This window comes from Strigops habroptila, chromosome 11 (assembly GCF_004027225.2).
Source record: "Strigops habroptila isolate Jane chromosome 11, bStrHab1.2.pri, whole genome shotgun sequence".
Lineage (NCBI taxonomy): Eukaryota > Metazoa > Chordata > Aves > Psittaciformes > Psittacidae > Strigops > Strigops habroptila.
Window position 1 is genome coordinate 36757128 of NC_046360.1, and position 16197 is coordinate 36773324.

At 43.4% G+C, this 16197-nt stretch overlaps 1 protein-coding gene across 1 annotated transcript in view; it reads right to left on the reverse strand.

Moving 5' to 3' along the window:
• Positions 1-440: 440 nt before the first annotated feature.
• Positions 441-16197, reverse strand: part of LOC115614168 (netrin-4-like) — a 43505-nt gene continuing 27748 nt past the window's right edge. The window contains exons 4-10 of the mRNA XM_030500568.1: positions 14003-14129; positions 13249-13437; positions 6022-6235; positions 5284-5420; positions 4601-4669; positions 3330-3500; positions 441-2702 (exon numbers count right to left, since the gene is read on the reverse strand). Coding sequence (XP_030356428.1) covers positions 2566-2702; positions 3330-3500; positions 4601-4669; positions 5284-5420; positions 6022-6235; positions 13249-13437; positions 14003-14129 — 1044 coding nt within the window. The 3' untranslated portion in view covers positions 441-2565. The remainder of the gene's footprint in view (positions 2703-3329; positions 3501-4600; positions 4670-5283; positions 5421-6021; positions 6236-13248; positions 13438-14002; positions 14130-16197) is intronic.

Sequence of the window (16197 nt, forward strand, 5' to 3'; positions counted from 1 at the left end):
GCTAGTAATTGGAACAAGAGGTGCAGTGTTTCTAACTAATGGAGGGAGTGAAGGCAACTGAGCTCTACAGGTACCAGCAAGTAAATTAGAGATTCAAAATAATGGGAAATTAGGAGAAGAAATAAGCTGAATTTCTTTTCTTTTCTCTAAAGCATGTGTATGCATCACCTACTGTCATGATATCCCAAATGCGTGATATATTGGTGACTATCTTGTTTGCATCCAACAGTGTTTGCAGTTGGTAGTCAGTGATCGCTGTGTTACAGTAGCCCCCAAGAGAACACACCAGGCTATCAATATTCTCATTCCAAATAGCATTTCCCCTAGCAATAGCTAGAAATGCTTGTAAATTACCATGTTAAAAAATAACTTTTCACCCACATTAAGGAACTATGCAGATGTTCACCCTCCCCACAAAATCACCAAGCTGGCACAAAGAGTGGAATATGGGAGTTTGCTTTAATGTGGTACTAACCAAAATGGAATATGAGCATCATTAAATAAGATCCCCCGCAGGTAAACCAGCCTCTGTTAAGAAGCATGTTCCTTAGCTTAGTTCTAAACCTACACTTGATTTTCATTTAGTCTTGGAGACCCTTTAGAACAGACTGTAAATTCATGTACACATCTTTATTGAAAGAGAACTGGTCAGTCTTTGTTGTGAGATGATTTCTGGAGACATTAAAGAAAGCAGTTGCTATGCTCTTAACTTCTGTACGCTGACATTGCAAATTAAACCAAATTCCTTGGTTAAAAAGTGTTTTATTGCAGTAATTAAACGGCTTCTGGAGATGCCACATTGTTGGATACCACTTTAGGTAACAACAAATAAATAATGAAGTGAAAGAGGGAAAGCGATGGCAATAGAGGGGAGAAGTCGGAGGAAAGGGGGAGGCAGAAACACTGTTTATGCTCTGCTGGAGAAAAAGTGGGGGGGTGTATTTTGTAAATATCTGCCTGTCATCCATTTCCAAATGAGCTGAGGATTTTCTGCTGTTAAATCAGTCTGAAATTAAAAGGAAACCAGCAAGAAATGACATGAAAGCAGCTGGTGATAAAGAGAATGAACTGATGGCCTAAGCTGTCAACTAAGACTGCCATCATTCAGCATTGGTGTTAGCTTTTTCTAGGTACTCCATGTGCCAGTCAGACAGTGCTGGAGGAAGGTATCTCCTCTTTCCTGGGAGCATTAAACAATTATAGACATGGAGAAGAAATATGCAGAAGTAGCATGTGTGCATGCTGCTTCCCTGGAACCCCCTGAAGAAATAGACTGACTCCTAGTTTCTGCTTTATTTGAAGAGGAAATGTGCTCCAACCAGCTTCATTTGATTGTGAGTCCTTCAACAGAGGATGCAGGTCTTGAACTGCCCTTTCCTCAAAGTACCGTGTTGGGGAATGATTTAAGCAGCTACCTCTTAGTTATTATATGGTAAAATTGAGTTAGAAAGGATGCTCTTGCAAAACAGAACTACTTCTACCTAGAGTGCAGATGTTATCACTCCTGTACTTCTGTGGAGGGAAAAATAATCCTCAGGTGCAATGGGAAGCCAAGCTTCAATATCTTAACCTGATATAAAGCAGAATGAAAGCACTAAGTGCAATCAAATGCCAGTGGTCTCAAGCACAGTTCCAATAACCAGGTTGCTCTCACAGAGGCTGTAGCTACCTCATTTTATACACAGTCCATTTACTTCCTCCTGCTTCTGCCTCGCAGCTTTTATAGTGTCACAATCCCAACATCAGAGCAGCTGCTATTTCCTCATGTGTTTTGGCTCTTTCCTAACTAAGGCTTTTTCGTGGTAATCGCTGTGAAACCTTTGTGGTGTTACAAACTAAAGCACTACAGCAAAGAGCGAAATTACTTCAGAGAGTAAGGGTTAGCTTTGGAATCAAGTTTGAGCCAAGGCAGTTTCTGCAGCAGCCCTAAGCATGGATGATAATAACGTACATCTATAAAGGACCTTGTCTGAAGAGAAATCACGTTAGTGTGTTCCTGTTCAGCAATGGGATAATATTGCCTTCTAGAAAACAACCTGTTCTATTGGCATAACTGCAGTCTGATGTTACAGCAATCAGAGCTCTTTAAATAGTATTTGATGTGCTTGTTTAGTGTTATGCCACTTGTAAAGCTGAAAGAAGCTGCTGCCTGTTAGTGGTCACTTACAAAGAAAACTACACCCAAGTACTGAATGCATTGTGTAAGCAGCTTATACACATTAATACCAGGCTCTGACCTGAAGTATGGAAACACTAGTCCATATCTTTAGTTTTGCCTTGTAAAATGATTCTCTGGGTGTGTGGAACCAGGCTTAAATCAAATTAAGGACTGACTTGTAGCCTATGTACGATGCACTAGTTAATGTTGTATGGTAAGGCTGTGTCTTTTTGGGAAAAGGAGTCATGTCTCAATGTTCCTACGTATGTGAAATGAGGAAGGATGGTAAGTCTGCTTCCATCACCTCAGCTAGGAGCATCTTGAATGGAAACGCATGAGCTAACTACACCTTTCACTGCAGTGTTACTAAGAGGCAAAGTTCAGCTCTGTAACTCCTGAAGCAGAAATTATTTGCAACCAGTTCGAAGAATATCTGATACTTGTTTTCCCAAATATGCTTTCCAGGGTTTCACCAGGCTGTTCATGTTCACAAGGAGTTTGCTGGTCCTAGAGTCCTCCTGGCCTGCTATAAGGTAGTCAGTACCTAGTTGAAACAAATGAAGAGGGAGAAAAAACTTCAGTCAATAGTCAATAAATAGAAGAAAACAGAACTAAATGCAGAATTTCTCTATTTCATAAGGATGTGGCCTCTCTTTTGAGGCCCTACTACCTGCATCTTAAGGTTATAATCTAGGAAGTCTGGCTCGCTATTTTCATATATAATACCAGCTTCCACATCTGTTCAGATCAAGTTTTGCTTCTCGTCACACAAGCCAAGAGTAATGCTACTGAAGCACATGGAGTTACATGGCTTCAAACAAAGGTCAGGTGGATCAGACTCAAACCTGGTCATCTGCACCTGGAAGTGTTGAATCTGTAAGTGATAAAGACCACTGGAACTGTTTCAGTGTGTAGTTGTAATTCCTGAGCATAATCATATGACAACATTGAACCTGTGTGAACAGGAGTCAGCACTGACAATCTGCACATCGAAGTGTGCATGCACATGAAATGGCACATACATAACCTGGATGAAGCTAAGCTGTTATTGCAGGAAAGGCAGCAAGAGGGAAGGTTGAATTGAGGAATGTAGCCATAGCTCGTGTCCATAAGGAATTATTACCAGAATTTAGAGGGGAAGGAAAATAGCTGGTAAGCATTTTGTCCTTACCAGGGTTGAGAATGGGACATGTACATCCCCTGTTGGTCCAGGATTCTGGGTAGATGCTTCTGTTGCTCCGAGCGATTTTCACTTTGCCTGATTTCAGGACCTTCTTCACCTTCACAACAACTTCTGCATGGGTCCCTTTGTCATGAGCTGACAGGATTCTTGCTTTTATCACTGCCAGAAAACATACCAAGAGAGAAAACAACAATAAATTTTGATTTATGCTGCTAAAAGGTAGAATTTTAACACCTTGAAAGAAGACATGAAAAAAATGACTGCAGCTGTATTGCAGTGCTTGTCCACTTCAGTCATGGTTCTTCTAAATAAATTTGGAGAAGAAAAACTTGATTTTCCTCTTGAAGTAGTTAACTGATCCTTTCAGTATGTTATTTAGCAACTACTTTTTAATGGGCTGATGTCAAATGCTTGGAAATCATAGGAAAGCACTTTTGTGTATACACAGGAAGGTGGAAAAAGCAGATCAGCAGATAACAGCCTGGTTTTAAGTGCACTGATTCCAGGCTTTATATTTTGCAGTTAGAAACCTTGTGTTGGGATTTAACACTGGCCTCTCAAAAACTTCATCCTGTGGGAAGGGACTGTCTGCTCTCCAGGAAGGAAGTCAGGAAGTTTCCCATCAGACTGCAGGCATGTCACATGGCTACAATTCCATACAACAAACCAGGCAAAGCATTCTTGTTTTGTGGCCCAACATCTGGTTGCTGTGATAAATTCCTGTGCCTTTAATTTAAGAGGATCCCATAACTTTTTGGCAGGGTAATCCCATCTAGATTAGCCCCACAAGCAGGCTTTGTTGTGTCATGACACAAGCACATCAAACCTTTGAATCCCAAAGCTTTCCTTTCTTGCTTCATGTGATGGCATGAACCAGGTGATCATAAAACACACTATTAAATATGTTCTTGATAAACAAGCATGGCCATTTGAACCTGCATAACCAGTGCAAAACCAGTGGTGGTTTAGATGCAAGGTTTTTATCATTCATTCTTGATGTAGAGTTACAATTCTAGCACTCCTGCTGCTGTGGAGAGGGAAGCTGGCTGGGTGGAAAGAAGACACCATAGAACCGTGCATGAAAAATGCTATTCTGTTCTGATCAGAAGTTGGACATGTCAAAAAAGGCAGAAGAAATCCTACCTCTTACTTCCTGCCTTAGCCAGTGCTGTCATTTTTTCATAGCTATCAGCTAACAACATGCATTGGGAGAACACTCCCAATTATCGTGCCTTGAGGACATGTTACTACTCACTTACCATAAGCGTATTTCATTTGGCAGAAGTCAGAGACGCTTCCAAGCACCTTTTCTTTGCAAACACACTTTTCTAGCAGTGGAACCACAGAACACAGAGGGTTGGGGAAGAGCCAGGACATGAAAGAGAAAAGAAAAGCAAATGATACTCAGTTATAAAGTTTTATGGATCTAGCTCCCATAATCTGGATAGACATTAAGAGTAAGTTTGCGAGTGAGCTCAGTTGTTTGCAAATCTGTTTCCTGTTAGATGACAGAGTAAATTGTTCTGAAATCTGATAGGTACTGTCAAGCAAAATGCAGCTCTCATGGGGTCTATTGTACAGTTAATAAACTGATACTAATAAAGAGATTTGTAAGAATCCAATCCCAGGGTGGTGCCTTTCAGTGATGGCTGGCATCACCTTTTTACAAATAGCATTTGAAGTTCAGCAACAAAAGGAGAGTATTTTTTCCGCACAATCTTACTCATGACTCACCAATTTCCAAACCCAAAGTTGAATAGTAAAGTTGGTTTGGAAAATAACAGTGGAAGTGTAATAACAACCTCTGTAGTTCAGATTAGCAGATGTTGCCTGCGGATGGGGACAGACAAGCTAGAGATGAGTGGGGGAATTTATGTCAGGGTGGAGAGAAGAAAGAACTGGCACCGTGTGAAGACTAAAGATTCCAGACTCTGGGCTGTACCTGGGTGCCTCAGTGCAGAAAATCCCTGCTCGTGGTCATTCCATTTCCACTCCTCTTCGCTCTCGTTGGCTGGTGTTTGCACAAGGTCAGGGATTCGGCCCCCGATGGGGATGTTAAAGAATGGCTCATTGTCATAGCTGGGGGGACACGTAAACCAGAAGGCATGGTTAGGACACAGGATGGGTGGGAAGCCTGTGTTTGCTGTATATGGCTGTATCCAGACAGATGAGCTTGCTTTCCTCAGGATGAGAGTGCAAATAAGAGCAAGACTTCATGTCATACAGAGAGATAACAGATCTAGGCTTTTACTTAGGCCTTACCACTGCTGGCTGAGCGTTTTTAAAAGTATGGATTGTGTCTGTATGGCTTTTGTTTGTTTGTTTCCACCGAATTAACTAACTCAAAGTTAGTGACTTAACCATTAGGAACTGAGGGAACCTGCAGGGCCCATGAAACTGCAGTCAGTTTAAAACCATTATGGCTTAAAGCCATATATTTCCATGGAGTTGTGGAGTTGCCATTATTATTACTGCAGAAAGTCATCATTTCTAGATTGCCTTAGATAATATGATGGACTTAAGTGTGCAAGCCACCAAATGGAATCGAAGAAACCTTTTGTGATTTACAGCCACCTTTTCAAATGACTGCGCACCCTCCATTGCTGCAGTGTTTCAGTTCATCTTTGTTTCCTTCCACAGAACCCCATCTCAATGTGAACCTGAAGAAGAGCTTCTTTACCCATTGAAGCAGTTCCCGGTGTGCTGGTCGCAGTCTCTGGCGCAGTCACAAGGGCGGCAGCCGTGCTCTCCAAAGCCCCAGTAGCCCATGAGGCACCTATCGCAGTTGGGACCTGCCACTCCTGGTTTGCAGTAGCAGAATCCTGTCTTGGGGTGGCATCGCCAGCTCCTGCTGAAGGTTGCATTGGCTGAACCCATCGGCTGGCAAGCGCAGGCTGTGGAGACAGGGTAAGAGGTGGCTGAGATCATGTGCCATGGGGACATCTTTGCAAGGCTGATAAACTCGTGCCCTCTATTATAGAACAGATAGAGTTGGAAGTGACCTTAAAGCTCCTCCAGTTCCAACCCCTGCCATGGGCAGGGACACCTTCCACTAGAGCAGGTTGCTCCAAGCCCCTGTGTCCAACCTGGCCTTGAACACTGCCAGGGATGGGGCAGCCACAGCTTCTCTGGGCACCCTGTGCCAGCGCCTCAGCACCCTCACAGGGAAGAGCTTCTGCCTCAGAGCTCATCCCAACCTCCACTCTGGCAGGTTAAAGCCATTCCCCTTGTCCTGTCCCTACAGGCCCTTGTCCAAAGCCCCTCTCCAGGTTTCTTGTAGCCTCTTTAGGTATAAAAGACTATTATAAGGTCTCCCCTGAGCCTTCTCAGTCAGAACTGATAAACATTGCATTGCCAGTCTACATTTGCAATATTATTTTTGTTTCTAACTCATTAAGCACAGCAAAACAAGTACAACTGGGACCCAGTTATGTGTGAAAGTCACTTCTTCCCTACTGCACAAACCTTGACCAGCAGTAGCAGGAAGCCTCCACTGTGGGTTTGTTTTTAAAGGGGTTTGCAGGTGATTTACTTTTAAAGTGTTTTGCAAAGAGATTCACTAGCATGGATGAGGTAAAACATGATAACTATTGCCTACATTATCTTTCATGTGAACACAGAGATCACAAAACCGCTGTTTATCATATGACATTATCAGCCATCACCAATGTCTCCTAATTTAGGATTCATTTTTAATTAGGGAACCATAAACCCAAATACATTCATTTAAAATGTATCCTTTTAGTACAGAAAAAAGTTAATTTGATTAAAATAAGAACTGAGCTGAACTCCAGCCTTCAGATTTCAGCTCTTTTTTGTATTAACAAAGCAGCATGCCCTGGCTTTTGCTTGTAGCAGGGACTGAAAGGAAATACAGCACTACTTCATCCATCTGGAAAAGGGCAGAAAGAAAACTCTTATGGTTAAGACCCACTTTAACAGAGATTTTCAGTTAAATGTTGGGCACCCAAAGTGTTTGGATAGCTTGGATCAGGGGCCAGCCTTTTGGATGCTTATCTGAACCAAACATGAGCTCCAAAGCTTTTGAAGTTCACCCATCATTGCTTCTAATCAAACTCCTTTTCTTCATGAGCTCACAGATAAGAGACCGAATGAACACTCTGATTCCACACACATCATTTTCCAAAGGGAAGAGACAAGTATATGACGAGTAAGAGCATTAAGTGTAGCAGGGACAGATTCACTTTCATCTGCAAACTCATATTGGATGCTCAAGAAAATACCCTTTGAAAATAGCACAAGAAAAAGGGTGAGCAATTTTGTTTCAAGGGCATTTCTTTTATGATCTGCTTCCTACATAGTTATTTTTTCACCATGCCTTGTGTTCTTTATGCCAGTATTTTTAATACTCTTATTACACTCTGCTGTAGACAGCTCTCAGCCCCTTGTTTTCAAGGGACACTGCCACAATAGCCTAAGGGCAGCAAACCAACGTGCTGTCATGGGCAATGTACCCGGCACAATGAGCTGCTTGGCGGATGGCAGCAGCTCGCCTCTTTGCCACAGAGCAGCCTTCACTTTGGGAGCAAACCCAGGGACTTTGCTGTCCCTTCTAGAGAGCAGGTGAAGACAAAGTGCTCGCTGGCACTGACAGTTTCAAAGGCAAGTTCTGATCTGTTGCTGCTCAACTTGAACTCTTTTTGCCCATATTCTTGCAGGGCTGACTACGTCGCCCTAAAAGAGAAAACACATAGTTCTGTCCATCACTGAAAAACATTGATGTCATATATTTGGGGGTAAGGAGGGAAAATACTTCCTATACTGCAGACAGATCTGAGCCACGAGAAGAGGTTGCCAACATCTGGGTTGGCTCAAATCCAGGTTTCTGGTTTCACTGTGATTTCTGCATATGTAGGATCTATCTGTGGAGTTTTCACCTTAAATTTCTTATATTTCTACAACTTCTGGGTCTCTCTTTATTCCCATATTATTTCTGGTTTTCAGGTTTCATCAGTTAAGGGCACAGAGCAGATGGGTAAATCAGCAGCATCATTAGACTACCTATCGCCAACTGAGCCTAGACCCTGATTCAGGAAGATGAGACCTTCTCCCATCCTATCCCTAAGGGAAGAATCTTACAGGACAGTGACTGACAGCATTGGCAGAAGCTGAGGAAGAGGTAGGAAAAAAATGCCTTTTTATTCATTTTGGAGCTACAGTTCAGGAAAACTAATGTTCCCAAATGAACCATGGGGCATATTCCCCAGTTAGAAACTGGTACAGCCCCTGGTAGATCAGAGAGCAAGCTGAATCGATAAATGCACACCACTTTCAGATGAGTTATACAAGTGGCTTGCAAACGCTTTGCTCAGTCTGTGTTTGTTTAGCATTTCAGCTCGGGTGTGTACATTGTCTGGCTTCCAGAGCATTACAGCCAAAATCCCAGTTGTGCAGCTAAGGTAACTCCCAAAATAAGAGCCCACATGTCACATGCTGAAGGGGCAGCTGCTGCTGACTGGGTTTTATCTGTTTAATAGTATCAGATTTGCAGATAAACCTCACAAAGAAGCATAAAAGCAAGTCTCCAAAACCTCACTCTTTTACATTTCCCAATATTTGACAACACAGCATCTTTCTCTGCTGATTTTTGCTGCTTTTCTCTTGGCAAACCCTAGGTTTCCTCTCCATCCGCCTCCCTGGCTAACAAAACACCAGCCAACATGACAATGGCCTTGTTTGTCAAAGGCATCATCAATTATGTTAGGGACGGTGTGCAGACAGTTCTGGCTCAGAGCTGGCTGGTTTATTTGGGTTCTCCCCTTGACAGCAGTGCAATGAACAATTTCATCATTGTACTTTAGCACTGGCCATCAGGCATGAAGCATCACAAAGCATCCTCTTGCCTTTTAGTCTCACTCCTACGCTAAGTTTGTTTGGTCAGAAGCTACTGTAAAAGAGGAGACAAGAAATAATGAAAAATGAATAATTCATCCAGCAGCCTCCACTCAAGTCCTCAGTAAGTCTGTCTGCCCTCAGCACAGCTGTCTTCCCCGTGTCAGTAGACACAGATGTTAAATATAATATGGGTTAACACAATATGGTTCAAACTTATAGGAAAATAGCAACTGCTCCAAGTAATTCAGTGGACTTTGAGATTTCTGTCTGATAATACTGCAGGAGGTACAGCTAGGAGCAGACTATGTTATGAGGAACAGCCAAAATGATAAACCAAACCAAGTCTTTTGAACGTGAAAGATATACATGTGCATCTTTGGAGCGTGTGACCAAATCCAGGCAATTTATAAAGCATGTCAGATGTGGGGATTGACTCAGCCAATGTTGTTTCTTAACTGAAGGAAATAAGAGAGACAGCTGTGTGTGTGGTCAAGGCTGATTAAGGCAGACTTTGAACCAAGATGTGATCAGGCCTTTGTGATATTACAATTAGAAGTTCACCCCCCCCCCCCCGCTCAGGAGTAAAAGGATGAGAAGCAGAGCTTTTCACAGTGTGTGTGTGCATCTGGGGGCATTTTAATTTTCAACCCTTGTGCTGAGAGTAAAATAAAGCTCATTTTCCTGGAGACCCTTTTTAATGCCTCTACATGCCTGCATTATTTTTGAAGCTGAGCAAAGGTAAGCTGAGTACAAAAGTACAAAAGATGGTGCCATTTCAGAAGGATCCCTTAAGCCTCCAAATAAACCACAGGAAAGAGCCAAGGATACAGCAGCTTTTCTAGCCGTTGGTTAGGAAATGATTAGGCTTCCGAGTCAAAGCTCCCATACAAGTCTGTATCCAAACTACTTAATATTGGGTGTTGTCACCCCCAATAACAGGCAGGTGTGTGCCTTGCTCTGGGGCTCTTTGATGCCTTCCTTTTAATACAGATCTAAGCAGTGTCAAAACAAGGATCTGCACACGACCTGGCTCATTCATCCCGCTAGGAACAGGGGAAGCAAAGGATCAGAGGCAGGCTACCTCTGCAGCAAAAATGAATAGCAGATTCACACTTACATGTCAAATTTCAACAGATATATTTTCTTTCCCCTCAAGAGAATGTCTTTGGAGAGTCAGCAAAGGGTGGTTTGGATAGTGCCAGGACATCCCATTGTTATACAACCCTCTTTTCCTAGCAGTGATTAAGAGAGAATGCTGTTCATTATGATGACTAATGCTTAAAGACTCTATCTGGGCCTGGGCAGTGTCCTGTTAACTTTCTGGGAGCCTGAGGGGGATGTCACAGCTGAACCTGGACTTTGCTCTGGATGGCAGAGCACTCTTCAAGCGTGCTTTCTCAAAGGGATTAGCACAGCATTTCATTCAGCTTTTTCATCACATCGCCTTTCTCAGCTTGTGTATCTACTGTACACAAGGGTCAAGTTTTGATCTCCCATTGAGGGTTTTATTTTCCCCTCCGATTTCAGAATGGGAAGCTGAGGACCATGTTGCTCTCACCAAAATCAGCCATTCAGTCTGCTGTTTGCAGTTTATTAGTGCTTTTCAGCACTTGCCCAGTGGGTGGGTTTCTCATTTGGTGTTGTTAGTCTGGCACTGTTAGTGTGGTTTTCTCAGAGTGAGATGATGCCTTGGAATTGCTACATGTAAATCCTCACAAACATGCTAATCCACAAGTGGCAGCTCTTCTATGTGTGATCAGCAGGCTGAGGTATGAGAGAAATGGACCTGCAACCAAAAGGATGGAGAAGAGGGTCTCTATCTTACATCCTGCATGAGGCCCTTCAGTTTAGTATCAGTTAAGTAGCTGATGATCGTCCTGGAGGTGAAATCTTCCCTCTATCAAACTAAGTCTTCTAACCAAAACAACTCTGCCTGTCTGTGTTGGTGTTTCTGGTTTTGCTGTCACTGATAACTAAAGCAGTGCAATATTCCCTGAAAATTCTCTGCATAAGTACAGCATAAATGAAGTTCACACTGTCTGCAAACCACATGGGGAAGTTTGGGGATCAGTTCTTTCATCATACAGAACACTACTCTATTAAGCTAGTTTGTCAAACATTGTGGGAATTCTCCTCCTCACCTGAAATAAAAGAGGCACAGACTAACCACCCCTCTCCCAGGTTACTCTTAACTCTGTAGTTACATCTGCAGAGTGCCTTCTATTTCCACACAGGTACAAGCATCTTTCACACATCAGTCTGCTGTAACAGCTGAGGCTTTCTAGAGTGAACTGCAACACCCTTTCCTTCTGTCTCGATATGGCAAGCATCCACGCATGCCTTTACATGCTGAATCAAACCCATTAGATTCATCTCAACCAACAGAAACTCTAGTGCAGGCTAGTGGTCCAGATTACCACTTAAATCAGGGAAGAGAAACAGACATCCTCTAGAGGGCAATTCAGCTCACCTAAGGCATCTACCTCAGACTGTTAGAGGTCCCACTGTTTCTCCACTGACTGTACAACCTAGAAAAGGCCCATCACTTTCAGGTGGCTAAAGCAGGATGGCAGCTATCTAGACCTGAGCATGCAAGTCAAAGTGGAAACAATCGCATTTGGGGAACTTCTGCTGGCAGCAGCATGTTCCCAGGTGAAAAGAACATTATTGTGCTTGACTGGCACGGCAGGAATAAAGCTCATTCAACAAGGTACATTTCTGAAGTTTCTTTTGCTGTGCAGAGTATTGGCAGGGGGTACTGAGAAGCCTGTAACCAGACCAGACAAAAGAGGCAGAGGTAGAGTCAAGGTCTCATTTCATCCAGGCAGGCTGTTCTAGGGTTTCCACACAGATAGGCTGGTTTTCAGTGTTTTTTTCCTGTTTGCTGCTCTCCAGCACTCCTTGACTTCAGTGTTTATCTAATATTACGCAAGATGTTGGTTACTACACCATCACCCTGCTGTTAAATACAGGAATTCATACCCAGATTCTTTCAGACACTATGAGATTGAAAACTAATCTTCTGGCACAACAATTTATTCTCATTACAACATTTCACTGTAGTAAATCTGCTCAGAGTAGGAATAGGATTAGAATTGGGCCACGGTAGAAGACAGACCATACAGTCTTAGGGAGAGGAGAGTTTGTACCCTGAGTGCTTAAGAGGAATCTTGATTGTGAACATCAGAGGGTCAGGAAAGCTTCAAAAGCACATGATGCCAGTGGCCATGAGAATAGAGGGTGAAGCTCTCTGTGCTGGCAAATCATGTCTGAGCTATAGGGAAGGAAAACTATCCAAAAGGAGAAATTGAATGATGTATGTTGTTGGAAATAACATCCTAAATAGATGCCAGAAGGAATCAGATGTGTGAAGCCTGGCAGGATACTCAGGAAATATTTCCACTAAGTAAGGGAAATTTGGGCTGTGTTCCAGACTGCCTGGGTGCAAACTACCTTGACCCAGGGGTTGTACACCCTCTGTGTACAACCATTAGTGCCTCTCTGCTTGAGGTACTTCCTTACACATCCTGCTGAGGTGTTAATGAGGCAATTCATTTGGGCAGACACCCTATAATACAGCTGTAGAATCCAGAGGTAAGTCTGAGTGAGCCCTGATCTGTTTGTTCCCAGGTGGATATGCATGGTCCCATGCTTCCTACACCTCTTGCAGCCAGTCTTATAGGTATATATGTGCACAGATGTTGCACGATCAAATGGAATTTAACAGTAGCTTATACATAGGCGCGGTCTCAAGAGATGCAGAAAACAGCTAAATAACATGCGCATGTATCTGTCCCCAGGATGCAATGCATTTGGACAACTGTAGCAGTTATCACAGAAGAGATATGTGATGCCAGTGGGAGAAATAGACACAGAAAATCAGGAAGTATGTCCGCTGATCAGAAAACTGGTTTAGGAAAGGAATACAAAGCAAGGGTAGCAATACTCATGAGTTACTTCTATAGGAGTTACTGATTTCTTTCTTTTAATCATTCTTTTAATGATTCTTCCACCATTCATGTGTCTTCACCACACATAACAAGTCACTTACGTTTGCAGACCTCTGCAGAAGACATGGGCTTCCCTCTGTCGCGGTAATACCCCGGTTTGCACCTTTGGCACCGGTGTCCCTCTGTGTTGTGCCTGCAGTTGTCACAGACCCCACCACTGCGCTTCCCTGATGCCAGCCACACACTCAGGTCGAAGTGGCAGCTGTCAGCATGGTTGTGACAGCGACACTCTGGGGGCAAACAGAAGGTACTTCAGGCTTAAATGATAGGCAGTAATACCATTCAAATACCATTGATGATCTTCAAATACCACACGTTGATCTTCAGCAATACCATTTTCTTACTGTGAATCATGGAGGAAGTATTGGAATGTAACACACTCCATGTGCCTGCAGGCCTTGATTTTCATGAAAACTAGGAACTGAGACACAGAGCAAGAGTCCCAGCAGGGTCTGAGAAGCTGGGTTGTTGTGAGCTGTGTGGTGTTCTTACAGTGAGACCAACCTGATGGTATCATAAGCCCCGCATAAGACCATGGAACACTAAAACAAGAAGGGATGCAGCTGCTTGAAGAACAGATCTCTCCCTTGTAAGTTCCACTTCCCAATAGCCCCAGTAATCAGGTGCAGTAAAGCAACATTCAGACTGAAGCTTTCCATCAATGACAAGCCACTTATCCCATTTCTGTAATAGCACCTTTAGTGTAAAAGACAGAAGTCTGTTAGGCAGCTTTGCCTGCTGGCACAGTGGGTGCTCATCCTGAAAGCCTGGATCAGTAAACTCCTTCCCACTTACTTCTGCATTCATTTGGTGCCCCCGTTTTTCCATCTCCTGGCTTCCAAGGCTGATCATTGTACAGCGGTGCACATTTCTCACAGTGGTCTCCTGCAGTGTTGTGTCTACACACACACTTCCCATGGACCTGTCAGGGGAAAGAGAGCACAGTCACAAAAACAGCTTAGCAGAAGAGGCCCAGTAAAAGTTTTGGGTGTGTAATTAAGGGCACTGTGGCTCCAAGTGAATGGCAAATTCTACCTGCAAAGTTGTGTTCAGTTTAGAACATTTTATTACCAGATAAATGAGAAATTGGAAGATGTTCAACCAAAATGAGCAAAAGATGGAATGGCTGAAGAATGGAGCCCGTCTTCAAACAGAAATTTACTGTTGAAATGGGTTCTGCTCACGTCATTTCACACGCCAGGGACATAATAGCCAGTTCCACTATACACTCGGATTTGGCACACAGGACTCTAATATCAAGTCACATTCAAGACGTGCTTTACAGGAGGGTGTTTATATTTTATTTCTTTAAGAAATAGGAGTCCAATATGTGCTTGCATTACCTCAGAGAAAGGGTTTCCTGGAGAAATTACTTGACGAAATATGAAGCATAGGGAGTGGGAGAAAGGGAAAGGTGGTACTATAGGTCATGTTCTACACTCATCACAAAAGAAGTTGTAATTAGTGCTATTTCACCTGTAAGGAGGCACTTGTTCTAGAGCTGGAACTGAACTGGTCCCTCTTGTGTGCAGCAGAGGATGCTGAGCTCAGTAACCCCTGTCCCAGCTCTGGCGCACAGCACGTTACACAAAAAGCAGAGGCTGAAATTTCATTTTGACTGGGGTGTGAACTGAATAATCCTTTAATCTCACCACCAATGTGAGTTACATTTCTCCATAGCCTTTCCTGAAAGTCAGACTTTCCCTTTGCAATCCCCCGTCTCCCTCTATAGCAGGTAACTTGGGATCAAGAGAGAGACATTCAAAAGAGCAGTTGTATGGATGCTCTCCCCTGCCCCCAGGCTCATCTCCCTGCAGCAATTGGCCCTCCGCTCCCCTGGTTTTAATCCTCCCAGAGCAGATATGTCACACAGCTCGCAGAGGGGCCAGCCTGCAGCTGAGGCCACCGTCCCTCTGCGGCCAGCTGGCAGCTCTGCTGCAGCGCAGAGCCGTTGGCTGCCTCCTCACGGAACACTGAGCACAGGCTTCAGGGCAGGCATTTCTGTCAGAGCTCAGCACCGCTAAACCTCAGGAGGATAGAGTATAGCACATTGTGTGATGCTTCTCCAGACCTTTGCACAAGAGGGTCATAGAATAGTTAGGGTTGGAAAGGACCATCCATGTTCAAGCGCTAAATAGGATGACAAATTAGAGATGAAACTGAAAATACTAATAAGCAGCAGCATTGACCTTCTCCCTGCTTAGTTTTGTCTCTTCAGTAGTAGAGTATGTAGTAGTATGATTTCCCTCCAGTAGGCACAGCGACTGCTTTTCAGAAGCCATAGAATACAGAAGAGGACCAGGAGAAAGAAGATAAAGTGAGGCTGACCCAGAACCAAAAGTTTTAATGGTCCCAAACTTCAGACTATCTGAACTTTACAGCTCATTCTCATATTAGAGCCAAAACCTTGGGTCCAGTCAATTCTTAGGACAAAAGTGTATTTCAGTGTAAAATTTGTAAGTTGGCCCCCTGGTTTTTGAGAGATATACACACAAACTGTACATTTACTGTGTTAAAAAGAATACATGAAAGAAATGGGATTGTACAGTTGGGAATTGGCAGAATTAAACCATGCAATCTTGGGTTAGCCTTAACGACATGATCAAATATTCATTATTCCACAGGAGCCTGTGCTTACAGTGCACTGCACAGATGGTGCGAACACTCAGGAACAGTTATTCAGAAAGTAAACAGGAAAATTCAGTGAGAAAGGAAGAGTCCAGCCAGTAGATGCATTAGTTTGTTGCCCACTGGTTTATTGCAAACTGTAGTTTGAGGCTATCTAGGAATGGCATGTTGTGAGGCATAAAGGAAGCTTCCTGCCTGTGATCCCTGCTATTGAACAGTTTCCCAAATACATGTGGAAGGATGACTGGCTTAGACAAAAGGGTTGAAAAGCCAAGCAGCCAGCAGACAGGAGAGCTCTGAGCAGGCAGAAGTCAATAGTGGAGCTGGCGTGGAACTTTAGAAAGTGTTTGGTCTGAGGACTA